Below are 26984 nucleotides of genomic sequence, written 5' to 3'. Positions count from 1 at the left end.
GGTCTAGGTCTAGTGAAGACGTTCGGCTAAACCCGAATGTTTCTAGTTCTAGGTCTAGTGTCTAGGTCTAGTGAATGTTTCTAGATCTAGGTCTAGTGAAGACGTTCAGCTAAACCCGAATGTTTCTAGTTCTAGGTCTAGTGTTAGTTCTAGTTTTGTTTTAAAACTAACACCAGACCTAGAACTAGAAACGTTCGGGTTTAACCGTCTTTAAAGACGTTCGGCTAAACCCGAATGTTTCTAATTCTAGGTCTAGTGTCTAGGTCTAGTGAATGTTTCTAGGTCTAGGTCTAGTGAAGACGTTCGGCTAAACCCGAATGTTTCTAGTTCTAGGTCCAGTGTTAGTTCCAGGTCTAGTGTTAGTTCTAGTTTTAGTTTTAAAACTAACACTAGACCAAGAACTAGAAACGTTCGGGTTTAGCCGTCTTTAAAGACGTTCGGCTAAACCCGAATGTTTCTAGTTCTAGGTCTAGTGTCTAGGTCTAGTAAATGTTTCTAGGTCTAGGTCTAGTGAAGACGTTCGGCTAAGCCCGAATGTTTCTAGTTCTAGGTCTAGTGTCTAGGTCTAGTGAATGTTTCTAGATCTAGGTCTAGTGAAGACGTTCAGCTAAACCCGAATGTTTCTAGTTCTAGGTCTAGTGTTAGTTCTAGTTTTGTTTTAAAACTAACACCAGACCTAGAACTAGAAACGTTCGGGTTTAACCGTCTTTAAAGACGTTCGGCTAAACCCGAATGTTTCTAATTCTAGGTCTAGTGTCTAGGTCTAGTGAATGTTTCTAGGTCTAGGTCTAGTGAAGACGTTCGGCTAAACCCGAATGTTTCTAGTTCTAGGTCCAGTGTTAGTTCCAGGTCTAGTGTTAGTTCTAGTTTTAGTTTTAAAACTAACACTAGACCAAGAACTAGAAACGTTCGGGTTTAGCCGTCTTTAAAGACGTTCGGCTAAACCCGAATGTTTCTAGTTCTAGGTCTAGTGTCTAGGTCTAGTAAATGTTTCTAGGTCTAGGTCTAGTGAAGACGTTCGGCTAAGCCCGAATGTTTCTAGTTCTAGGTCTAGTGTCTAGGTCTAGTGAATGTTTCTAGATCTAGGTCTAGTGAAGACGTTCAGCTAAACCCGAATGTTTCTAGTTCTAGGTCTAGTGTTAGTTCTAGTTTTGTTTTAAAACTAACACCAGACCTAGAACTAGAAACGTTCGGGTTTAGCCGTCTTTAAAGACGTTCGGCTAAACCCGAATGTTTCTAATTCTAGGTCTAGTGTTAGTTCTAGTTTTAGTTTTAAAACTAACACTAGACCAAGAACTAGAAACGTTCGGGTTTAGCCGTCTTTAAAGACGTTCGGCTAAACCCGAATGTTTCTAGTTCTAGGTCTAGTGAAGACGTTCAGCTAAACCCGAATGTTTCTAGTTCTAGATCTAGTGTTAGTTCCAGGTCTAGTGTTAGTTCTAGTTTTGTTTTAAAACTAACACTAGACCTAGAACTAGAAACGTTCGGGTTTAGCCGTCTTTAAAGACGTTCGGCTAAACCCGAATGTTTCTAATTCTAGGTCTAGTGTCTAGGTCTAGTGAATGTTTCTAGGTCTAGGTCTAGTGAAGACGTTCGGCTAAACCCGAATGTTTCTAGTTCTAGGTCTAGTGTTAGTTCCAGGTCTAGTGTTAGTTCTAGTTTTAGTTTTAAAACTAACACTAGACCAAGAACTAGAAACGTTCGGGTTTAGCCGTCTTTAAAGACGTTCGGCTAAACCCGAATGTTTCTAGTTCTAGGTCTAGTGAATGTTTCTAGGTCTAGGTCTAGTGAAGACGTTCGGCTAAACCTGAATGTTTCTAGTTCTAGGTCTAGTGTTAGTTCCGGGTCTAGTGTTAGTTCCGGGTCTAGTGTTAGTTCTAGTTTTGTTTTAAAACTAACTCTAGACCTAGAACTAGAAACATTCGGGTTTAGCCGTCTTTAAAGACGCACGGCTAAACACGAAACTTTCTAGTTCTAGGTCTAGTGTTAGTTCTAGTTTTAGTTTCAAAACTATCACTAGACCTAGAACTAGAAACGTTCGGCTTTAGCCGTTTTTAAAGACGTTCGGTTAAACCCGAATCATTCTAGTTCTAAGTCTAATGTTAATTCTAGTTTTAGTTTAATAAACATATACAACAATAAAAAAGATGGTGCCAGTACAAAATTAGAAATTTAAATACCACAAACTGATACTCCGCGCTCGTTTATTAAAAAGTTAACATGACGTGAAAATTGCAATCAATTTAATGACACCAACCTAATTAGTAAGTTGTTAAATAAAAAGTAAAATATGTGTAACTCATCATTCGTTTATAAACAACTCCATAGATTACTCAGTGATTTAAAAAAAATGTTTAACAAAAATGATTTCTTTTTAAAATGTTTAATTTTCTTTGTTTCATTTAAAATAATTGCGGGAACGAATCGTTTTGAATTTGATAACGAAACTTATCAAGATTTTTTATCAGCCGAGGGATTAAATGTGGTAAGTTTAATTTATATTATTTTTTTTTGTACTATATTTTTTAATTTTTAGTTTGAATTGGCAAAGAAATATGGTTATCCCTTAGAAAGACACAATTTATACACCGAGGATGGTTATTTAATTGAAATGCATCGAATTCCATATGGGATAAAAAGTACGAATCGATCGAACAGACCTCCTGTTTTAATCGCCCATGGAAGTGGTGGAACCTCGGCGGAATTTATAATGATGGGTGAACGAAGTATTGGTTGTAAATTAGTTAATGCTGGATATGATGTTTGGATGGGAAACGCAAGAGGAAGCATGTGGTCTTTAAAACATAAGAAATATAATCGTCGTTCGAAACAATTTTGGCAATTTAGTTTCCACGAAATAGCAATTTATGATTATACAGCTGAAATCGATTATATAACTAATATAACAGGGCATTACAAAATGTTTTTTTTGGGACATTCTCAAGGATCGACCGGGTTTTTTATATTGGCTGCTGAACGACCGGATTATAACGAAAGAATTCGATTGGCGATTTTAATGGGACCTACTGCATACACAAAACATAACACAAATCCAGTGGTTCTATCAGCTGCCGATAACATAGAATATATTCAAGCAATATTGGAGTATATGCATTTATATGATCTCCCAAGTTCACGATTTTTGTCTTCATTTTTGAGAACTATGTGTAGTAGTCCGCTTCGATATTTATGTAGTGCTTATCTTATTCTAGCGATGGGATATGATATGGAACATATAGATCAAAGATTACTTTCTGCAGCGATTAGTAATTTACCTGGTGGGGTATCATTTCAAATATTAACACATTATGGACAAATATATAAATCGAGTAAAATAAAGAACATGAATAATAAATTTAATAATTTAGTTAAATCTTTTTAGGGCGATTTCAAAAATTTGATTTTGGTCCAAAAGAAAATTTAAAACGATACGGTTTTGAACAACCTCCTTTATACAACATCAGCAAAATAACATCTCCGGTTGTATTGATGCATGGCAAAACGGATATGTTTGCTGATCCACAGGTAAGTAATTTAATTTATATTAACTGTTAAGGTTAATTTTTTTGAAACAATTTTAGGATGTTCACGAATTTTGCATGGATTTACCAAATTGCGTCTTAGATTATTTTATTAATGAAACGACGTACAGTCATATTTCGTATCTTGTGGGAAAGGATGCTGATAGAATTGTTAATAATTTTGTAATCGAAATGTACAATAAATTCTAATAATTGTTTTAATATTATGATTTAAAATAAAATATATTTACTATGTTTTGTAAAACAAATTTATGATTGTTCTCTCAAATGTCCCATCAATGAAAGACATTCGCATAACGACAGTACAAATTTTTTGATCGAAATGCTTTTGATGACAATGAACCAGTAATACATGATAAACGATGATGCTCATTTTTGTTGGATGATATAGTCTGTCATAATAGAAGTTTGTGCAACTGATATCGAATTGAGTGAGAATGTGATACAAAACATTGAAGAACAGCTACATCCTTATATATATACATATACTTCTTCATTAGTGAAGGTAGTATGTTAGAGGCTTCCATAGCATTTGCAAATGCAGCAAAAGAACTGGGTCTAAATATAAATGTTAAGAAAACTAAATATATACAAATGGGAATAAAAGCAGAGAGAAGACTACCACAACATTTAAAAATTGATGGCTATAATATTGAGTGTGTTGATAGTTTTGTATACCTGGATCATCTACAACAAGGAAAAATAACACAAGTACAGAAATAAAAAGAAGAATTTATCTGGGCAACAAAACCTATTTTGAGCGTATGCACTTCAAATCAAACATATTAACCAAGGAAATTAAAAGCTAATTTTATAATACACTCATTAGACCAGTGATAATGTACGGTTCGGAGACCTGAGTAATGACACAAGCTGATGAAAGATTGCTGGGAACGTTTGAAAAGAAGATACTTAGACACATACATATATGGAGGAATCCAGAAACAACCAACCGGATACAGTGACAACTATAAAAATTGGAAGACTGAGATGAATAGCACATGTGGAACGCATGAAGGAGGTGGAACCAACAAAACAAATAGTTAGACAAACACCGGTAGGACAGAGATTGAGAAGAAGGCCAAAGACGAAATATATAGACCAGGTGGAGGGGGATGTGAGGACACTCAAAGTGAGAAATTGGAGAGAGGTGGCGCGTAATAGGAAGGAATGGAAGAAAATTCTTAAGCAGATTAAGACCCTTCCAGGGTTGTAGAACTAATGATGGTGATGATATATATATATATATCCGTTGGCACCATATCTCTTGGCGTTTCTCCGTTGCAAAGTGTGACACATCAGAGAATTTTCTGTTTTTTCAAATAACGAAATGTCATGAACCTGGATTAAGCTAAAAAGAAACAAGAAGATATTTTAAGTCTTTATGTGAGCTGTGCAAAATTGTGCTAATTTTTGAATTGAAACTCAATTGAAAAGTTATACTGTTAAAAACATTTATGTCAAGTAATACTGACTTATTTTAAGTTGTGTCAGCACCTTTAGCGGAGGGTTATATATATATATATACAGGGTGTCCCGCAACGATTGTACAATACTGCATCAGCGTATTCTCTGATCGAAAACAGACAAGAAAAGTCTAATAAACATAGGTCCGAAAATGGACCAATTTCGAGATATTCAAAGTTTTAGTTTCATAAGCTGACCTATTGTAAACATCATTAATTCTAACGATTTAGATACAGTAATTATATGATTACCATGGTTACGATGGTTAAGATAAAGTTTAATAAATAATAAGATAATATTAAGTTAATTAATAATTTAACAAAACAAGTAACAAAGATTGTCGAAGAAAATCGTTCAACCAGCATAAAAACAACGAATATTTAACAAATTGGATTCATGTCATAATAAATGTTCAATATGCGCACCATTTACTTCTAAACACAAACGGATACGTTTTCTAAATAAACTTCTAATGCGTTCAAAGATACCAGGAATTTGTTTTACTGTGTCAAATGCGTTACTAATTTTATTCTTCAAATCCTGCACATTTTGAACGTCTTCAGAATAAACAATTTGTTTTAAATGTCCCCAAAACCAAAAATCTAACGGATTTAAATCTGGTGAATCCTCCTCGGCCAATCCACTTATTGCCAAATCTGTTATTTAAGTATGCTCGAGTAGCGCGTGCATAATCGTGCATAAAGTAGCAATCTTCTAGAATTTGTTGAGGTAATTCATCAAATGCCTCTGTAAGGTCATTTTGTAAAAAATGTATGTAGGCATCGGCTGTCAATCTCTTTGGAAGAAAAAATGGACCTAATAACTGATCACCTATAACTCCAGCCCATACATTAACACTGAATCGCCACTGATGATGAGTTTCTAGTATTGCATGGGGATTTTCATCGCTCCAAACGTGCGCATTATGAATATTAAAAACTCCGCTTTGAGTAAATGTTGCTTCATCCGTAAATACAATGTTTATGGCAAAGTCGACGTTTACTACCTCTTCCTGTATGGCCCACCTACAAAAAATCTCTCTTTTTTCGCCATCATTTTCTGTTAGAGCTTGAACGGTGTTGTAATGATAAGGATAAAGCAACTGCTCCCTTAAAATGCGGTGAACGGTTGTTTTGTTAATGTTTTCTTGTGCAGAAATTCTTCTAATGCTGGTTGAGGCATTTTCATCGACTCTTCTCAAAACTGCTTCTTCTAATTTCACCGGCCTTGTGTAATGTCTCTCCGTGGAATGGCTGTGGGTTACGCTTCCCGTTTCTTTTAATCTGAGAAATAGTCTGCTAAAGGTGTGACTATTAGGCAATCGTCTGTTCGGGAACCTTTGCGCGTAGTGACGAGCTGCTAACGACACATTTCCATCAGCTAGTCCGTAACAATACACCATATCCGCCATCTCTTCCTTGGAGTAATTAATAGGAGCCATACTTAATAGTTTTATTAAATTAAATAGTAAAATAATAATTTCGTGAAGTATTATTATTTTTTTTTTGTTTATCGTTGCGGGACACCCTGTATAGCCCCTTCGGCCGGATATCAGGTTATCCGGCATATCTACCCGGCCATTATGGTTATAATTTTTGGTGCATTTCTGAAGTGATACCCTACATTGCCACATTATTGCGATATTTGAATAAAAATGAATGTAATAAGAAAGCTGATAAGATATGTCAACTTATTTGGATCCAAGATACAAAATGAACTTTTTTGATGCTCATTTAACAAACGAAGCAACTCTAAAAAAAAGGATACTTTAATTAATAATTCTTCAAATTAATTTTATAGCGAATTTTGAAAGTTATCGATGAAAATTGCAACGTTGAAAATTTTATCAACACTTCAAATATTGTTTTCTCAAAAACTAAAAGTTATTTTTCAAAACGTGTCGGTTCATTGGAAAGAGGACACTTTTATTAACATTTTGGAAAAGTTTCATACTCATATTCCAAGAAATCGATTTTATACGAATTATTAAAATTTTATCAGCGAAATTCGAAAAATTGTCGATTATTTCAAAAATTTATTTCTCTAGTACTCAAAGTAATTTTTCAAAACGGCTTGTTGCATTAAAAAGAGCATACTTTAATTAATAATTGGTGATATTTCCAAAAGGATCCTTCAAGAAATTAATTTTATAGCGAATTTTGAATGTTATCGATGAAAATTGCAACATTGAAAATTTTATCAAAACTTCAAATATTATTTTCTCAAAAACTAAAAGTTATTTTTCAAAATGTGTTGGTTCATTGGAACGAGGACACTTTTATTAACATTTTGGGAAGTTTTCATACTCATATTCCAAGAAATCGATTTTATACGAATTATTAAAAGTTTAATCGGCGAAAATTGCAAAATTCGAAAAAATGCTCGATTATTTCAAAAATTTATTTCTCGAAAACTGAAAGTGATTTTTCAAAACGGCTTTTTGCATTAAAAAGAAGATACTTTAATTAATAATTGGTGATATTTCCAAAAGGATCCTTCAAGAAATTAATTTTATGGCGAATTTTCAAAACTTAATCAGTGAAAATTGCAAAATTCGAAAAAGTGTCGATCATTTCAAAAATTTTTTTTTCAAAAACTAAAAGCGATTTTTCAAAACGGTTTGTTACATTAAAAAGAGGATACTTTAATTAATAATTGGTGATATTTCCACAACAATCCTTTAAGAAATTAATGTTATAGCGAATTTTGAAAATTATTGATGAAAATTGCAACATCGAAAATTTTATCAAAACTTCAAATATTGTTTTCTCAAAAACTAAAAGTTATTTTTCAAAACGTGTTGGTTCGTTGGGAAGAGGACACTTTTATTAACACTTTGGGAAATTTTCATACTCATATTCCAAGAAATGGATTAGATACGAATTTTTAAAACTTAATCGGCGAAAATTGCAAAATTCGAAAAAATTGTTGATTATTTCAAAAATTTATTTTTCAAAAACTAAAAGAGATTTTTCAAAACGGCTTGTTGCATTAAAAAGAGAAGACTTTAATTATTAATTGGTGATATTTCCACAAGGATCCTTCAAAAAATTAATTTTATAGCGAATTTTGAAAATTATTGATGAAAATTGCAACATCGAAAATTTTATCAAAACTTCAAATATTGTTTTCTCAAAAACTAAAAGTTATTTTTCAAAACGTGTTGGTTCGTTGGGAAGAGGACACTTTTATTAACACTTTGGGAAATTTTCATACTCATATTCCAAGAAATGGATTAGATACGAATTTTAAAAACTTAATCGGCGAAAATTGCAAAATTCGAAAAAATTGTTGATTATTTCAAAAATTTATTTCTCAAAAACTAAAAGCGATTTTTCAAAACGACTTGATTCATTGGAAAGAAGACACTTTCATTAACACTTTGGGAAATGTTCATACTCATATTTCAAGAACTGGATAAATTGAGGTTGCTAATGACAAATGTGATATAAATAAAGTTGTATTCATTGAAAAAAGTTATTTACATTATTTGCAATGTCCAACACCTAAAAGAGATACTAATTCCTGTGAATGGTGGAATACTTTCCGTTCCACCACTAATATATATACAGTGCTAGCGTAAAGTAACCCCCCCCCCCTGTTTAACTTCTGAACAGATTGAGATATCAATATGAACAAAAAAACGTCAGTTTCTATATTTTATCAGCACAAATATTTTCTTATGGAAAATTTTGGTATCACTTTTAGTTTTTCCGGAAAATGGAACAGCTTTGTTTTTTTAAATGGAACACCCAGTATATTATGGTATCTTTCGAAAGAATAAAGCAATACGAATTCAACGATACCTCACAATCAAATATCGGTTTATTAGTTTTTTACATAAAAATTAAACAAAATGCGGAATTTCGCCGGAAAAACCAACATATCTTCGTTGACTACCTGTCGAGATACAATGGGCCAGATAAATGGTGGACGGTCAGTTAAAGGTCGGTCTACGCTCGGATTAAGCAGGGTTAAAATCAGCAATTCTTTTAGAATGTTTTTATGAAACAATCAATACAAGAAAAGGATAAAAAGAAAGTTCTTTTTAAAACTTCTAAGAAAAAATTGTCATAACAACAATTTTAAAGTTTGTAGGTACTTTGAAATTTTGTATTTAAGGCAGCATGCAAATATTTTCCTTCATTTCTATCTTTGAATTCTACCCGACCAAGTATAACCAAAGAAAGGCGAGATCAAAATGGCTAGAAGGAGTTTAGAGCACAATATCGAAGCAATTTTAATATTCGCTCGTGCTGACAGAAATCTACATGAAACAGGGCGACAATTTAAGGAACGATTTCCTGAACATCCAATTAGTCGAAAATATTTAAGAGAGCTTGTGAATAAGTTTTTGGAAACTGGAAGCGTCGAAGACCGCAAAAGAACTGGTCGTCAGATATTAACAGAAGTATTTAATGTGCCCATGATGTCGTCTGCTGCTATCGCATCAACGTGTGATGTGTTAAATATTTCCGCGTCGTTGTTGGAAGACGTAGAAATACTTAAAGAAGAATAAATATTTTAAATAAAAATGCTTCATGAATTAACAGAAGATGATCCTGATATAGAAGAACAGAATTTTGTGAGCTAATGACAAATATGGTTGAACGAAATCGATTATACTTGAAACATATTTGTTTCAGTGATGAATGTACTTTCTTTTTGGGTGGAAAATTGCATCGGCGTGATGTTAATCCACATGAATATCGTGACGTTATCACTCAATTTCATTAGAAAGTAAATGTTTTTTTTTCAAGACTTTTGCAAATTGTACAACAGAATTCCGACGATTTTGAAATGGAACTAGTGTTTCATCAAGACGGAGCACCTCCACAATATGCGCCAATGGTACGAAATTATCTTGATAAAAATTTTAATGGACAACAAGATCACCAGATCTGACACCTTTAGATTTCTTTTTATGGGGTTATTTAAAATCCAAGGTATATGAAATTCCGTTGGGTAGTATTGAGGATTTAAAACAAAAAATTATTGACGTCTGCCAAAATATTGATCACATGTTAAGCCGTGTGAGAGAGGAAACACTACAAAGATGGTACCACTGCCTAGAAGTTCAAGGTAATCATATCGAACAATTTACTTAATATTTGATTCTTAATAAATAAAAAATTCTTTTATTATTCAATAACAACACTAAGCAAATTTTTCAACCGTTACCTATACTAGCAAAATCTTTAATAAGAAAACTTCATTTCTTATATTGACTTTTTTTCTTTATAAATATTTTTTTGATAAAATATGATTAATTCATAAATTTAATATACTTTCAAACTTTTATTTCATTTCTAAAAAAAATAAGTAATTGAACTTGCAATTTTAAATCCGTCTTAGCTCGAGCGTATACCGACCGTCCACCATTTACCTGGCCGATTGCATTTCGACAGGTAGTCGACGAAGATACGTTGGTTTTTCCGGCAAAATTCCGCATTTTGTTTAATTTTTATGCGAAAAACTAATAAACCGATATTTGATTGTGAGGTACCGTTGGATTCGTATTGTTTTCATCTTTCGGAAGATACCATAATATACTGGGTGTTCCATTTAAAAAAACAAAGTTGATCTATTTTCCGGAAAAACTAAAAGTGATGGCAAAATTTTCCATAAGAAAATATTTGTGCTGATAAAATATAGAAACTGACGTTTTCTTGTTCATAGTGATATCTCAATTTGTTCGGAAGTTAAACAGGGGGGGGTTACTTTACGCTAGCACTGTATATAGTTTTTGATATGTAAATTTTTGTTATTTTTAATAATTCTGAAGGTTAACAAATTTTCAATGCTTGTGTTTAAAAAATTAAATATAATCGATATTTTTGAAAACAGACTGGGAAATTACTGTCATAAATGTGGATTTTAATTACACTACATTAATTTTGTGTTCATAAATTTGCAAGTTTGTAGTAACCACATAATTTGGTGCTTTACAATGTAAGCATTCTGCCATAATTAAATCAATTAACTAAAATTAAATACCAAAGTTCCTTCCAATATAAACGGTAACTATTCACGCATCTTACTTACAATTAGATACAAGTTTCTTTACAATCATTTTATGCTCGACTTTGAGTTTAATCTGAACTAAATTTGTTCATTTAATAATACTATTTACAGCATCGTTTCTATTTTTACTAATTAATTTTCTACAATTAATTTTAACCGGAAATACTTATCAACTTGATAATGACACTTACCATGATCTATTAACCCATAGAAATTTAAACACTGTAAGTTTTTTTTTATTTAATAATTAATTATAACTTTTATTTAACATTAATATTATTTTAGATTGAGATAGCGAATTAATATGGATATCCAATAGAGCGTCATCAACTTATGACAGAAGATGAATATATCATTGAAATCCACCGAGTTCCATATGGTCTTAATAACAAAAATAACTCAACTAGACCATCAATTCTTATTGGACACGGAAGTGGTGGAAGTTCCGTTGAATTCTTATTGATGGGGAAAAGAAGTATAACTTTTGAGGCTGGATATGATATTTGGATAGGTAACGCGATGTTGATTCGATTAATTTCAGAGATTACTTCCGGCCGCGATGGGTAATATTCCAGCAGGACTTTCTTTTAGACAATTAGCACATTGTTAGGGCGATTTCAGAAATACGATTATGGCCCAGATGGTAATCTTAAACGATATGGTTCGATAAAACCACCTTTATACAATATAAGCAAGCTGACTACTCCTGTTGCGATATTTTATGGAAAAACGGATTCTTTTTCATCTCAAGAGGTTTTTACAAAACTAATTTATACTAAATATAAATTAATTAATTAATTTTTATTCTAGGATAATGAAGAGTTATCCAAAGCTCTCCCAAATGTAAAGTTGTAAAAAAAAATTTCCATCAATCATTCAGAAAATTAAGCTTTCCAATTTAATAATATCAATTACGTGGAATTAAGTTTCTTCGATATAAACGATTTGAATTGATACAATCTTTTATTTACATCCAACTTTTCCGATCGTAACAATGTTATTCCTAAACATTTTCCTGATTTTATTTACAGCTAAATCCACAAATGGATTAGATAACGAAACCGTGAAAGATATTTCAGGAAATAGCGGCTTAACACCAGTGAGTAATCTCATTTACTTAACCATTAATTCAATTCTCTTTTTTAAATAAGTTTCAATTAGCGAAAAAATACAATTATCCAATAGAACGTCATAGGATAACCACCGAAGATGGTTACATAATCGAAATGCATCGAATTCCGTACGGAATTAATAGCACGAATCGTTTAAACCGACCCGCTGTTGTAATAGCTCACGGCGCAGGTGGAAGTTCAGTTGAATTTTTTATGATGGGTCATCGAAGTTTAGCTTTTGCTTTAGTAGAGGGTGGTTATGATGTTTGGGTGGGTAACGCGAGAGGGACTCGATGGTCGCGAAGACATCAAAATTTAAGTAATCGTTCGAGACAATTTTGGATGTTCACCTGGGAAGAAATCGGCGTTTACGATTATTCGGCCGAAATCAATTATATTATCGAAGTTACGGGGCAGAAAAAAGTTTTTTTTATTGGACATTCTCAAGGAGGATCTGCTTTCATAGCTATGAATACGGAAAAACCTGAAATGAACGATAAAATTCGATTGGGCGTTTTAATTGGACCCGCTGTGGTTACTAAATTTAATAGGAACGCATTAATTTTGGTTATTTCAGAGAATATTGAAGCTATAAGGGTATCAAATTAAATTATAAATTATTACTAATTAATTTAATTTAATACGTTTTTTTAGGGGCTTCTTGATTATTTGCAAATTTATGAAATACCGAGTGGTGCTACGCTTAGAAGTTTTTTAAGAACTTTATGCAGAAGTATTTTCGCTTTTATTTGTCAAGGATCTCTTAATTTAATAATGGGATATGATTCAATCCAAATCGATAGGGTAAGAAATATCGTTAAACGTATTTTTTATAAGCCGAAAAAAATCTTCAAATTTTCTTTTCAATAAAATTTCTTTGACAATATCCAGAAACAGCAACAATGATATTAATGAGTTGGGGACTTCTGCCAATAGAACAAAATCCATTGGAGATTAAGTGTGTACAAATTGTTATCCGAGTCCCAAAAATATATCACAATGTGAATATCATAAATAAATTAATAAGGGAAAACCAAAGACATAATTCAGTTTACTCCAAAAATCTGCGTACTTCACCCATCAAGTCTAAGTATGTGATACTTGGGTTGGGAAGGAATCTCGGCCGACTTCGAAGACGTCGGCCGCCTCAAGTACCACGAGCAATACCTATGGACATCTTCAAAGTCAGCCGAAATTATTTCCCAACCCAGGCATCACGAATAATACTTATGGCGGTCGACGACTTCGAAGTCAGCCGAGATTCTTTCCCAACCCAAGTATCACGAAAATTATATTTATGGCCGCCAGCATCTTCGAAGTCGACTGAGATTATATTTTATATCAACATTATTTTTATGTCGGTGGATCTCTATGGCTTCTCTTGTCAGTCTTTGGTAGTATCTGTTGTCCCTAGCCAGCATCTTTGTTTGTTCGAAGTCTATTCGGTGCCCCTCTGCATGGCAATGTTCCGCAACCGCCGACTGCTGGATCTTCTTCAGCCTTACATCCCTCTCGACGTTGCGTCCAGTTTGGCCAACATAAACCTTCCCACAACTACACGATAGTCGATAGACTCCTGCTCCTTTTAATGGAATTAGTTTGTCCTTGGCTATCGGGAGTGTGTTCCGAATTTTGCTGACCGTGCCGTACCGCACTACGATGTCGTTCTTCTTGAGGTGCCTAGCAATTCGTTCCGTTACACCCGAAACATAGGGAAGACAGATAAATCCAAGTGGTTTTGTACTTACCGTGTCCTCTTTCTGCTTTCGCTGCTTGATGACCTGGTTGATGTCCCTCGAAGTGTATCCATTCTTCTGCAGCACGCCTCGTAGAAAGTGTTGCTTCTTCTTCAAGTTCTCTCCTTCACATAGTCTCGCTGCTCGCTGAAATAATGTACGGATCAGAATATTATTGTTCAGAGTATTGTTCGTGATATACCCCACTTCGAAAACGTTGGCAGCCACAAATATTGTTCATGATACTTGGGTTGGGAAAGAATCTCGGCCGACTTCGAAGACGTCGACCGCCCCAAGTACCACGAGCAATACTTATGATCTTCGAAGTCGGCCGAGATTCTTTCCCAACCTAAGTATCACGAACAATATTTATGGCAGCCGGCATCTTCGAGATTACTTTTGATATTAACAGAATATTATTGTTCAGAGTACGATTTCGAAGACGTCGACCGTCCCAAGTACCACGAGCAATAGTTATGGACATCTTCAAAGTCGGCCGAGATTATTGCTCAACCCAAGTATCACGAATAATACTTATGGGGGCCGACGTATTCGAAGTCGGCCGAGATGCTTTCCCAACCCAAGTATGATGAACAATATTTATAGCGGCCGACATTTACGAAGTCGGCTGAGGCTATTTCTTATATTAACAGAATATTCTAATATTGTTCATGATACTTGGGTTGGGAAAGACTCTCGGCCGACTTCGAAGACGTCGGCCGCCCCAAGTACCACGAGCAATACTTATGATCTTCGAAGTTGGCCGAGATTCTTTCCCAACTTAAGTATCACGAACAATATTTATGGCGGCCGGTATCTTCGAGATTATTTTTGATATCAACAGAATATTATTGTTCAGAGTACGATTTCGAAAACGTCGACCACCCCAAGTACCACGAGCAATAGTTATGGACATCTTCAAAGTCGGCCGAGATTATTGCTCAACCCAAGTATCACGAATAATACTTATGGCGGCCGACGTCTTCGAAGTCGGCCGAGATTCTTTCCCAACCCAAGTATGACGAACAATATTTATAGCGGCCGACATTTACGAAGTCGGCTGAGGCTATTTCTTATATTAACAGAATATTATTGTTCAGAGTATTGTTCGTGATATATCCCACACCGAAGACATTCGCCGCCATAAATATTGTTCATGATACTTGGGTTGGGAAAGAATCTCGGCCGACTTCGAAGACGTCGGCCGCCCCAAGTACTACGAGCAATACTTATGATCTTCGAAGTCGGCCGAGATTCTTTCCCAACTTAAGTATCACGAACAATATTTATAGCGGCCGGCATCTTCGAGATTACTTTTGATATCAACAGAATATTATTGTTCAGAGTACGACTTCGAAAACGTCGACCACCCCAAGTACCACGAGCAATAGTTATGGACATCTTCAAAGTCGGCCGAGATTATTGCTCAACCCAAGTATCATGAATAATACTTATGGGGGCCGACGTCTTCGAAGTCGGCCGAGATTCTTTCCCAACCCAAGTATGACGAACAATATTTATAGCAGCCGACATTTACGAAGTCGGCTGAGGCTATTTCTTATATTAACAGAATATTCTAATATTGTTCATGATACTTGGGTTGGGAAAGACTCTCGGCCGACTTCGAAGACGTCGGCCGCCCCAAGTACCACGAGCAATACTTATGATCTTCGAAGTTGGCCGAGATTCTTTCCCAACTTAAGTATCACGAACAATATTTATGGCGGCCGGTATCTTCGAGATTATTTTTGATATCAACAGAATATTATTGTTCAGAGTACGATTTCGAAAACGTCGACCACCCCAAGTACCACGAGCAATAGTTATGGACATCTTCAAAGTCGGCCGAGATTATTGCTCAACCCAAGTATCACGAATAATACTTATGGCGGCCGACGTCTTCGAAGTCGGCCGAGATTCTTTCCCAACCCAAGTATGACGAACAATATTTATAGCGGCCGACATTTACGAAGTCGGCTGAGGCTATTTCTTATATTAACAGAATATTATTGTTCAGAGTATTGTTCGTGATATATCCCACACCGAAGACATTCGCCGCCATAAATATTGTTCATGATACTTGGGTTGGGAAAGAATCTCGGCCGACTTCGAAGACGTCGGCCGCCCCAAGTACTACGAGCAATACTTATGATCTTCGAAGTCGGCCGAGATTCTTTCCCAACTTAAGTATCACGAACAATATTTATAGCGGCCGGCATCTTCGAGATTACTTTTGATATCAACAGAATATTATTGTTCAGAGTACGACTTCGAAAACGTCGACCACCCCAAGTACCACGAGCAATAGTTATGGACATCTTCAAAGTCGGCCGAGATTATTGCTCAACCCAAGTATCATGAATAATACTTATGGGGGCCGACGTCTTCGAAGTCGGCCGAGATTCTTTCCCAACCCAAGTATGACGAACAATATTTATAGCAGCCGACATTTACGAAGTCGGCTGAGGCTATTTCTTATATTAACAGAATATTATTGTTCAGAGTATTGTTCGTGATATATCCCACACCGAAGACATTCGCCGCCATAAATATTGTTCATGATACTTGGGTTGGGAAAGAATCTCGGCCGACTTCGAAGACGTCGGCCGCCCCAAGTACCACGAGCAATACTTATGATCTTCGAAGTCGGCCAAGATTCTTTCCCAACCTAAGTATCACGAACAATATTTATGGCGGCCGGTATCTTCGAGATTATTTTTGATATCAACAGAATATTATTGTTCAGAGTACGACTTCGAAGACGTCGACCGGCCCAAGTACCACTAGCAATAGTTATGGACATCTTCAAAGTCGGCCGAGATTATTGCTCAACCCAAGTATCATGAATAATACTTATGGGGGCCGACGTCTTCGAAGTCGGCCGAGATGCTTTCCCAACCCAAGTATGACGAACAATATTTATAGCGGCCGACATTTACGAAGTCGGCTGAGGCTATTTCTTATATTAACAGAATATTATTGTTCAGAGTATTGTTCGTGATATATCCCACACCGAAGACATTCGCCGCCATAAATATTGTTCATGATACTTCGGTTGGGAAAGAATCTCGGCCGACTTCCAAGACGTCGGCCGCCCCAAGTACCACGAACAATACTTATGATCTTCAAAGTGGGTCGAGATTCTTTCTCATCCCAAGTATCACGACCAATATTTATGACGGCCGGCATCTTCGAGATTATTTTTGATATCAACCGAATATTATTGTTCAGAGTACGATTTCGAAAACGTCGACCACCCCAAGTACCACGAGCAATAGTTATGGACATCTTCAAAGTCGGCCGAGATTATTGCTCAACCCAAGTATCATGAATAATACTTATGGGGGCCGACGTCTTCGAAGTCGGCCGAGATTCTTTCCCAACCCAAGTATGACGAACAATATTTATAGCGGCCGACATTTACGAAGTCGGCTGAGACTATTTCTTATATTAACAGAATATTATTGTTCAGAGTATTGTTCGTGATATATCTCACACCGAAGACATTCGCCGCCATAAATATTGTTCATGATACTTGGGTTGGGAAAGAATCTCGGCCGACTTCGAAGACGTCGGCCGCCCCAAATACCACGAACAATACTTATGATCTTCAAAATGGGCCGAGATTCTTTCTCAACCCAAGTATCACGAACAATATTTATAGCGGCCGGCATCTTCGAGATTATTTTTGATATCAACAGAATATTATTGTTCAGAGTACGACTTCGAAAACGTCGACCACCCCAAGTACCACGAACAATAGTTATGGACATCTTCAAAGTTGGCCGAGATTATTGCTCAACCCAAGTATCACGAATAATACTTATGACGGCCGACGTCTTCGAAGTCGGCCGAGATTCTTTCCCAACAAAAGTATCACGAACAATATTTATTGCGGCCGACATTTACGAAGTCGGCTGAGGCTATTTCTTATATTAACAGAATATTATTGTTCAGAGTATTGTACGTGATATATCCCACACCGAAGACGTCGGCCGAGATTCTTTCCCAACCCAAGTATCACGAACAATATTTATGGCGCCCGTCATCTTCGAAGTCAGCTAAGATTCTTTCCCAACCCAAGTATCACGAACAATAGTTATAGCGGCCGGCATCTTCGAGATTATTTTTGATATCAACAGAATATTATTGTTCAGAGTACGACTTCGAAAACGTCGGCCGCCCCAAGTACCACGAACAATACTTATGGACATCTTCAAAACCGGCTGAGATTATTTCCCAACCCAAGTACCACGAACAATATTTATGGCGGCCGACGAGATTATTCGGCTGAGATTATTTCTTATATCAACAGAATGTTATTGTTCAGAGTATTGTTCGTGATACTTGGGTTGGGAAAGAATCTACGGTATCCTATTCTGGGGAGCTTCTTCGGCAGCCGAAAGAGCATTTACACTTCAGAAACGAGCGATAAGGGCACTGTTCAACCTGGGAAGCAGAGAAAGTTGTAGAAGTTATTTTGCTCGGTATAAAATACTTACCTTACCTGCATTATATATATTCAACTGTATAAAGAATGTTCACCAGAAATTATACCTTCTGCCAAAAAACTGTGATTCACATAACTATCACACTAGAAACAAAAAGGAACTGCGTAAACAATGCCAACTATTGGGGCATTAAATTCTTTAACCATCTACCTGCGTCGGTACGAGATCTATCCTTTGCAAGAATGAAGAATGCTGTAAAGAACCACCTTTGCCAAAATACGTTCTATACCATTCAAGCATTTTTTATATTTCTTATATTAACAGAATATTATTGTTCTGAGTATTGTTCGTGATATATCGATACACTTCGAAGATGTTAGCCACCATACATATTGTTCATAATACTTGGGTTGAGAAAGAATCAGGAACAATATTTAGGCTGCCGACCCACTTCGAAGAAGTTGCCTGCCATAAATATTGTTCGTGATACTTCTTGGGTTGGGAAAGAATCTCGTCCGACTTCGAAGACGTCCAAGTATCACGAGCAATATTTATGGCGGCCGACGTCTTAGAAGTCAGCCGAGATTCTTTCCCAACCCAAGTATCACGAATAATACTTATTATAACTTATAATAATACTTATAAACTTTTAGAAACTTATACGAATAATACTTATAACTATTGGAATTGAGAAAATCCAAAAAATTCATTCCTGCCAACCTCCGATACAACAATAGAAAGTATGCAGACTCGATGGCTATGATACCTGAAAAGAGCTTTCTTTAGATGATGGATTATGATAAAGACTACCGTTTAAGTATGGGTTATAACTGAGTATGTTCTGATGACGGCGAAGTAAATAGAGGGAGCAAAAAACATGCTTAGAAAATTCACTGTACTCACTGACACTTGACAAAGATAGACTTGGAGCGAATAATGGAAGCTAATTGGAAGTCATGATCCAATAGGATGCGGAGAAGACCAAGCCTTGAGTGGATGTTTGTCTTGACTGACGAAGTACTTCAATGTGGCAAACATTAAATTCATTAAAAAAATTATGGAAATGTTGGAAATTGCTAAATCATCTTGAATTAGTAAAGGAAGTAAATAAAGGAAGACCGAATAAAATGTAGCTGGAGCAAGCTTAACAACTTTCAAGGAACCAACTCGTTGTGGAAAACCAAGTGAATGGAAAGTGGTTGATTTTGATACGAATTCCATCCAAAAAAGGATGCACATCTGTAGTTAGTCTGTCGGATCAAAAAAACCTGTCTCTCAGTGAGAAACTTCTCTCTTTCTGTAATCTGTTTTCAATATCCGCTGTGTATCGTGCAAATAAGCTAAGATTCTAAGAACATATCTAATCCCTTCGCATATCTCTCTATCAATTCCTGCTCTATGACTTTTCTATCAGCTTCCGCCTGTTCATTGTGTCAAACACTACCTTTCAATCAATTAAAAAGCTTAAAACAGTTTTGCCCTTTGAGTCTGGTGTTTCATAAAACTGGGGAAGGCGAAGTTATCGCTCATCTACAACCTTGTAGACTTAGTTGCTATTGCCTTCCAGTATGGACAGCATAATTTTACAAAATCGGATACTTTCCTGACGCAGATCATGGCAGATACTTCTTCACCAAATCGCCACCAATCTTTCTCTGTCACTGGTTGACTTAGTATGATCAGTAATTAATCACAGTGCATCAATATTCCAGAAAATATCTGAAATCATAGCACATAAATTAAAGGTTGATACACTTCGATTCTGGATTAGAAGAAAAACTCTGGAATTACACTAACTAGATTTTAGAATGCTGAAAATACCATGTTAATTTCCTAAAATTATCTTTTTTTTAACTAAAATATTTTCATGTTTAATTATAATTTTAATTTTTAGAGAATTTACAACGTAGCAGTAAGTAATTTACCAGGAGGGTTATCATTCCGTCAATTATTACATTATGCCCAATTATATAATTCAAGTAAACGACCAAATCATTTTTAAAAGAAACATTTTAACCTGCCAAATAAATTTTATTTAGAGCGATTTCAAAAATTTGATTACGGCCCCGAAGAAAATATACAACGTTACGGTACTTTACAACCACCTGAGTACAATATTAGTAAAGTTACAGCTCCCATTGCTGTAATGTACAGCGAATATGATACATTTGCTGATGTTAAAGTAAAAATTTTTTTTATGTCTTCATAAACATTTCTTTAATTTTTTTTTGTAGGGAGTTCAAGAATTTATAAAATTACTTCCAAATTGTGTTTTCGATTACAAAATTGATAGAGATATGTGGAATCATGTTGCGTTTCTTGCAGCCGATGATGCTGATGTATTAGTGAACGATAAAATTATCGAGATGTTTAGCCAATATTAAAAAAATTAAACAATCTTTTATTGCAACAGAATTGGGGCATCTTCTTATCAAATAAACATTTTAATCTCCCAATAAATCTTTAGAAATTATGAAATAATTGTTTATATTCTTTTAGGCCAAGGTTATATTATTATATTAATAACTGTATTTGATCAAAATATCGATTTAAGACCATCTTTTTTTTCAATTTCTTTGTTTGTTTTCGATGATTCATTTACCAAAACGATAAGAACTGACCAATAAGTATTTAGAAAATTGCGACTATCTCATCAAGTGTCCCACTACAATAAAGCTACAAAAAGCAACATAAACCGATTTTCGAATCATTTCTTTCCTTAAACTTAGAGGAAACATGACTACTATAAAAGTTTTAATATTAACTTGTTTGATTCTTAACGTATATGGGGGAATCTTACCGGAAAGTTGGTCTCGTGCTTTAAAACTAGATAGAAAAGTTCCTGTTGATGCTTTATTAAGCGTGGTTAGTATTTTTTAAATTACTTTTTTATAGATTTAAACTTTAATAATTTTTAAAGCCGGAATTAATTGAAAAAGCTGGATATCCTTGCGAAATTCATGATGTGGTTACTCAAGATGGATATATTCTTAGTTTACATCGAATGGCTCATGGAAAATATGAAACAAATGATAAAAATATAAAAAAACCTGTTGTTTTTATGCAACATGGAATATTAGCATCTTCCGGTGATTGGGTTTTAATGGGTCCAAATAAAGCATTAGGTAATTTTTTATCTCACTTTATAAATAAATTTTATCTACGACTGCTTGGATAAGTCATCATTACCACACTCATTTGAGGTGATTCGAGTTACGTAATGAAGTTCATTACCGCACTGGTTTCATTACGTAACGCATTTTTAGCCTAATCAGAACAGACTTAATTTATTGAAACGAGCAACAATACAAAAGAAAAAGTGTTATCTACTTACAGAGAAACAATACTATTTATTATAAACATTAATTTATATATTTTTACACTTATTCCAGATGAGTAAACATGTTGTTGATACTGACAATTCAAAATTGTCAACAATCATTTCAAAATATTTTTATAAATGTTAAATAGACTTTTTTAAAGAAATTGATTTTTTAGTAATTTTTAGCAGTCGTAGATAAAATGCTGTATATCCCACGTGGGCTAGAGCATAATTACAGTACTCGTGTGATTACACATACAGTAATTATGTTCCTAGCGCACTTGTAATATAAATGACTATTATCTACGACTGCTTGGATAAGTCATCATTACCACACTCATTTGAGGTGATTCGAGTTACGTAATGAAGTTCATTACCGCACTGGTTTCATTACGCAACGGATTTTTAGCCCAATCAGAATAGACTTAATTTATTAAACATATTATTGAAACTTTTCAAAGAAATTGATTTTTTAATAATTTTTAGCAGTCGTAGATAAAATGCTGTATATCACACGTGGGCTAGAGCATAATTACAGTACTCGTGTGATTACACATACAGTAATTATGTTTCTAGCGCATTTGTAATATAAATAACTATTATCTACGACTGCTTGGATAACTCACCATTACCACACTCATTTGAGGTGATTCGAGTTACGTAATGAAGTTCATTACCGCACTGGTTTCATTACGTAACGGATTTTTAGCCCAATCAGAATAGACTTAATTTATTAAACATATTATTGAAACTTTTCAAAGAAATTGATTTTTAAGTAATTTTTAGCAGTCGTAGATAAAATGCTGTATATCGCACGTGGGCTAGAGCATAATTACATTACTCGTGTGATTACACATACAGTAATTATGTTTCTAGCCCACTTGTAATATAAATAACTATTATCTACGACTGCTTGGATAAGTCATCATTACCACACTCATTTGAGATGATTTGAGTTACGTAATGAAGTTCATTACCGCACTGGTTTCATTACGTAACGCATTTTTAGCCCAATCAGAATAGACTTAATTTATTAAACATATTATTGAAACTTTTCAAAGAAATTGATTTTTAAGTAATTTTTAGCAGTCGTAGATAAAATGTTGTATATCACACGTGGGCTAGAGCATAATTACAGTACTCGTGTGATTACACATACAGTAATTATGTTTCTAGCGCACTTGTAATATAAATAACTATTATCTACGACTGCTTGGATAAGTCATCATTACCACACTCATTTGAGGTGATTCGAGTTACGTAATGAAGTTCATTACCGCACTGGTTTCATTACGCAACGGATTTTTAGCCCAATCAGAATAGACTTAATTTATTAAACATATTATTGAAACTTTTCAAAGAAATTGATTTTTAAGTAATTTTTAGCAGTCGTAGATAAAATGCTGTATATCGCACGTGGGCTAGAGCATAATTACAGTACTCGTGTGATTACACATACAGTAATTATGTTTCTAGCCCACTTGTAATATAAATAACTATTATCTACGACTGCTTGGATAAGTCATCATTACCACACTCATCTGAGGTGATTCGAGTTACGTAATGAAGTTCATTACCGCACTGGTTTCATTACGTAACGGATTTTTAGCCCAATCAGAATAGACTTAATTTATTAAACATATTATTGAAACTTTTCAAAGAAATTGATTTTTAAGTAATTTTTAGCGGTCGTAGATAAAATGTTGTATATCACACTTGGGCTAGAGCATAATTACAGTACTCGTGTGATTACACATACAGTAATTATGTTTCTAGCCCACTTGTAATATAAATAACTATTATCTACGACTGCTTGGATAAGTCATCATTACCACACTCATTTGAGGTGATTCGAGTTACGTAATGAAGTTCATTACCGCACTGGTTTCATTATGTAACGGATTTTTAGCCCAATCAGAATAGACTTAATTTATTAAACATATTATTGAAACTTTTCAAAGAAATTGATTTTTAAGTAATTTTTAGCAGTCGTAGATAAAATGCTGTATATCACACGTGGGCTAGAGCATAATTACAGTACTCGTGTGATTACACATACAGTAATTATGTTTCTAGCCCACTTGTAATATAAACAACTATTATCTACGACTGCTTGGATAAGTCATCATTACCACACTCATTTGAGGTGATTCGAGTTACGTAATGAAGTTCATTACCGCACTGGTTTCATTACGTAACGGATTTTTAGCCCAATCAGAATAGACTTAATTTATTAAACATATTATTGAAACTTTTCAAAGAAATTGATTTTTAAGTAATTTTTAGCAGTCGTAGATAAAATGTTGTATATCACACTTGGGCTAGAGCATAATTACAGTACTCATCGTGCAATTCTCCACACTCGTACAGTAATTTAGTTTCTACCCCACTTGTAATATAAATAACTATTATCTACGACTGCTTGGATAAGTCATCATTACCACACTCATTTGAGGTGATTCGAGTTACGTAATGAAGTTCATTACCGCACTGGTTTCATTACGTAACGGATTTTTAGCCCAATCAGAATAGACTTAATTTATTAAACATATTATTGAAACTTTTCAAAGAAATTGATTTTTTAATAATTTTTAGCAGTCGTAGATAAAATGCTGTATATCGCACGTGGGCTAGAGCATAATTACAGTACTCGTGTGATTACATATACATTAATTATGTTTCTAGCCCACTTGTAATATAAATAACTATTATCTACGACTGCTTGGATAACTCATTACCACACTCATTTGAGGTGATTCGAGTTACGTAATGAAGTTCATTACCGCACTGGTTTCATTATGTAACGGATTTTTAGCCCAATCAGAATAGACTTAATTTATTAAACATATTATTGAAACTTTTCAAAGAAATTGATTTTTAAGTAATTTTTAGTAGTCGTAGATAAAATGCTGTATATCACACGTGGGCTAGAGCATAATTACAGTACTCGTGTGATTACACATACAGTAACTATGTTTCTAGCGCACTTGTAATATAAATAACTATTATCTACGACTGTTTGGATAAGTCATCATTACCACACTCATTTGAGGTGATTCGAGTTACGTAATGAAGTTCATTACCGCACTGGTTTCATTACGTAACGCATTTTTAGCCTAATCAGAATAAACTTAATTTATTAAACATATTATTAAAACTTTTCAAAGAAATTGATTTTTAAGTAATTTTTAGCAGTCGTAGATAAAATGTTGTATATCACACGTGGGCTAGAGCATAATTACAGTACTCGTGCATAATTCTCCACACTCGTACAGTAATTTAGTTTCTACCCCACTTGTAATATAAATAACTATTTTTGTTGTATCTAGGTTACATATTAGTTGAGATGGGTTATGATGTTTGGATGGGAAACTCAAGAGGAAATCGTTATTCAAGAAATCACACCTATTTAGCAACCGATTCTCCCGAATTTTGGGATTTTTCTTGGCACGAACTTGGCGTTTATGATCTTCCGGCGATGATCGATTACGTTCTTGAAACGACCGGTCATGAAAAACTTCAATATGTCGGTCATTCGCAAGGAAATACGATTTTTTATGTTATGTGTTCTGAAAGACCTGAATATAATTCGAAAATTATATCACAATTTAGTATGGCGCCGATTGCTTATGTGAGTCATATGAAAAGTCCTCTTCTTAAAACGTTGTCTTACGGAGCTTGGGGGTTAGGACAAATATTTTCTTTGGTTGGTGTAAATGAGTTTTTACCAAATTCGGAATTTATGGCAAACGTTGGGATTACTATGTGTAAAGATGGCGATTTCACCCAACAAATATGTACAAATACAATTTTCGCTTTATGCGGTTTTAATAAAGCCCAAATGAATACAACAATGTTACCGGTGATATTAGGTCACACCCCAGCTGGTTCTTCAACGAAACAACTTTTACATTTTTCACAAGAAATTAAATCCGGTTATTTTAGACAATTTGATTATGGATTTATCGGAAATATTAAAAGATACCGATCGTGGAATCCTCCAAATTACAATTTAAAAAACGTTAAAGTTCCCGTTTACATTTTTCATAGCATGAACGATTGGTTATCATCGTACAAAGACGTCATGACACTTTACAGCGAATTGGCTAATCCACAAGCTTACATTTTAGTTCCAGACCTTAAATTCAATCATTTAGATTTCATTTTTGGAATTGATGCGCCGTCGTATGTTTATAAAACACTTACTGCACTTTTATTGTCGAACTCATAATTGTTTATTAGATAAAGAAATTATCTAATGTGTTGTTAAAAATAGCCTTACTCAGCGAATGCGAATTCAGCGGATGATTAATATTTGACGTAGTGTGGTTATAAAGGTTAATGTTAAAAAAGATTGTTTAACTTATAATGTTGATAAAAATACATTTATTTTTATTTTCCAAAAATTTACATTAAAAACAAAACTTTTTAATTCCGTGTTTAATTATTTATATCCTAATCTTTTAGAAATTTTATTTTAATTCACTCATTTCTAATTAGACCTAAACATCAAACTGTTTAAATTAGGAGATTTCTAAAGATATAAGATATCTATAAATACCTAATGTTAATTAAACATTCCGAAACTAAAATGTATAGAAGTCTAGATACTGCTTATAGAAAGCTATATGTTGGATAACTAAATAATGCTGGAAGATAGCAAAGTATTGAGTACTGAGAGTACACTGCTTTGGAAAATAAGATACTGCGACAATCTAAGTTTTGCTGGCAAAAACTACCAATACAAGAGTAAAATGACTAATATCAGACAACAAATTGCTGCTAGAAGACTGAATACTGCTAACAGAAGATTAGATACAACTCGCAGAAGATTAGTTATTCCGAATGAAAAACTAGATTTTGCTACTAGCAAATAAGTTATTACTAAACGTAGACAAGATGCTGGCAAATAACTCGCAGATTAGATACTGCGAATAGAACACTAAGTACTGCTTCCAAGAGACTACCTGCTAGATGTTAAAGACAGAGTACTGCTTGATCAAGACTAGATACATCCGGTTGTAAATAGATACTGCTGGCTGAAGTCAACGTACTACCAATAGAAAACTAGATGATTGTTATAGGAGACCAAATACTGTTTTCAGAATGATTTGCTGACAGAACACTGCTTGCTACTTATAGAAGACTAAATACTGCTTGTAAAAAACTAGATATTTCAGGCAAATATTAGATACTGCTGGCAAAAGAGAAATTAGTGCCAATAAAATAGTAAATTCTCTTAAAAGAAGACTAGACACTGCGAATAGAACACTAGGCATTGCTTCCAAATGACTACCTGCTAGATGCTAAAAACAGAATACTGCTGGCTC

At 34.4% G+C, this 26984-nt stretch overlaps 2 protein-coding genes across 2 annotated transcripts; both read left to right on the top strand.

Moving 5' to 3' along the window:
* Positions 1-2053: 2053 nt before the first annotated feature.
* On the top strand, positions 2054-11957 carry LOC111421301 (lipase 3-like). Its single transcript, XM_071200512.1, has 6 exons — positions 2054-2485; positions 2537-3329; positions 3383-3525; positions 3582-3718; positions 11633-11786; positions 11844-11957. The coding sequence occupies exons 1-6, from the start codon at positions 2291-2293 to the stop codon at positions 11886-11888; spliced, it is 1467 nt and encodes a 488-aa protein (XP_071056613.1). The 5' UTR covers positions 2054-2290; the 3' UTR covers positions 11889-11957.
* Positions 11958-11967: 10 nt separating this feature from the next.
* On the top strand, positions 11968-26086 carry LOC111423337 (uncharacterized). The gene is made up of 9 exons (XM_071200511.1): positions 11968-12132; positions 12185-12742; positions 12800-12949; positions 20227-20311; positions 20372-20514; positions 20567-20705; positions 21025-21197; positions 21253-21457; positions 24984-26086. The coding sequence occupies exons 1-9, from the start codon at positions 12028-12030 to the stop codon at positions 25883-25885; spliced, it is 2460 nt and encodes an 819-aa protein (XP_071056612.1). The 5' UTR covers positions 11968-12027; the 3' UTR covers positions 25886-26086.
* Positions 26087-26984: the final 898 nt, after the last annotated feature.

This window comes from Onthophagus taurus, chromosome 11 (assembly GCF_036711975.1).
Source record: "Onthophagus taurus isolate NC chromosome 11, IU_Otau_3.0, whole genome shotgun sequence".
Taxonomy (NCBI): domain Eukaryota; kingdom Metazoa; phylum Arthropoda; class Insecta; order Coleoptera; family Scarabaeidae; genus Onthophagus; species Onthophagus taurus.
The sequence above is the reverse complement of the archived record's forward strand: the minus strand, read 5'-3'. Positions and strand labels throughout refer to the sequence as shown.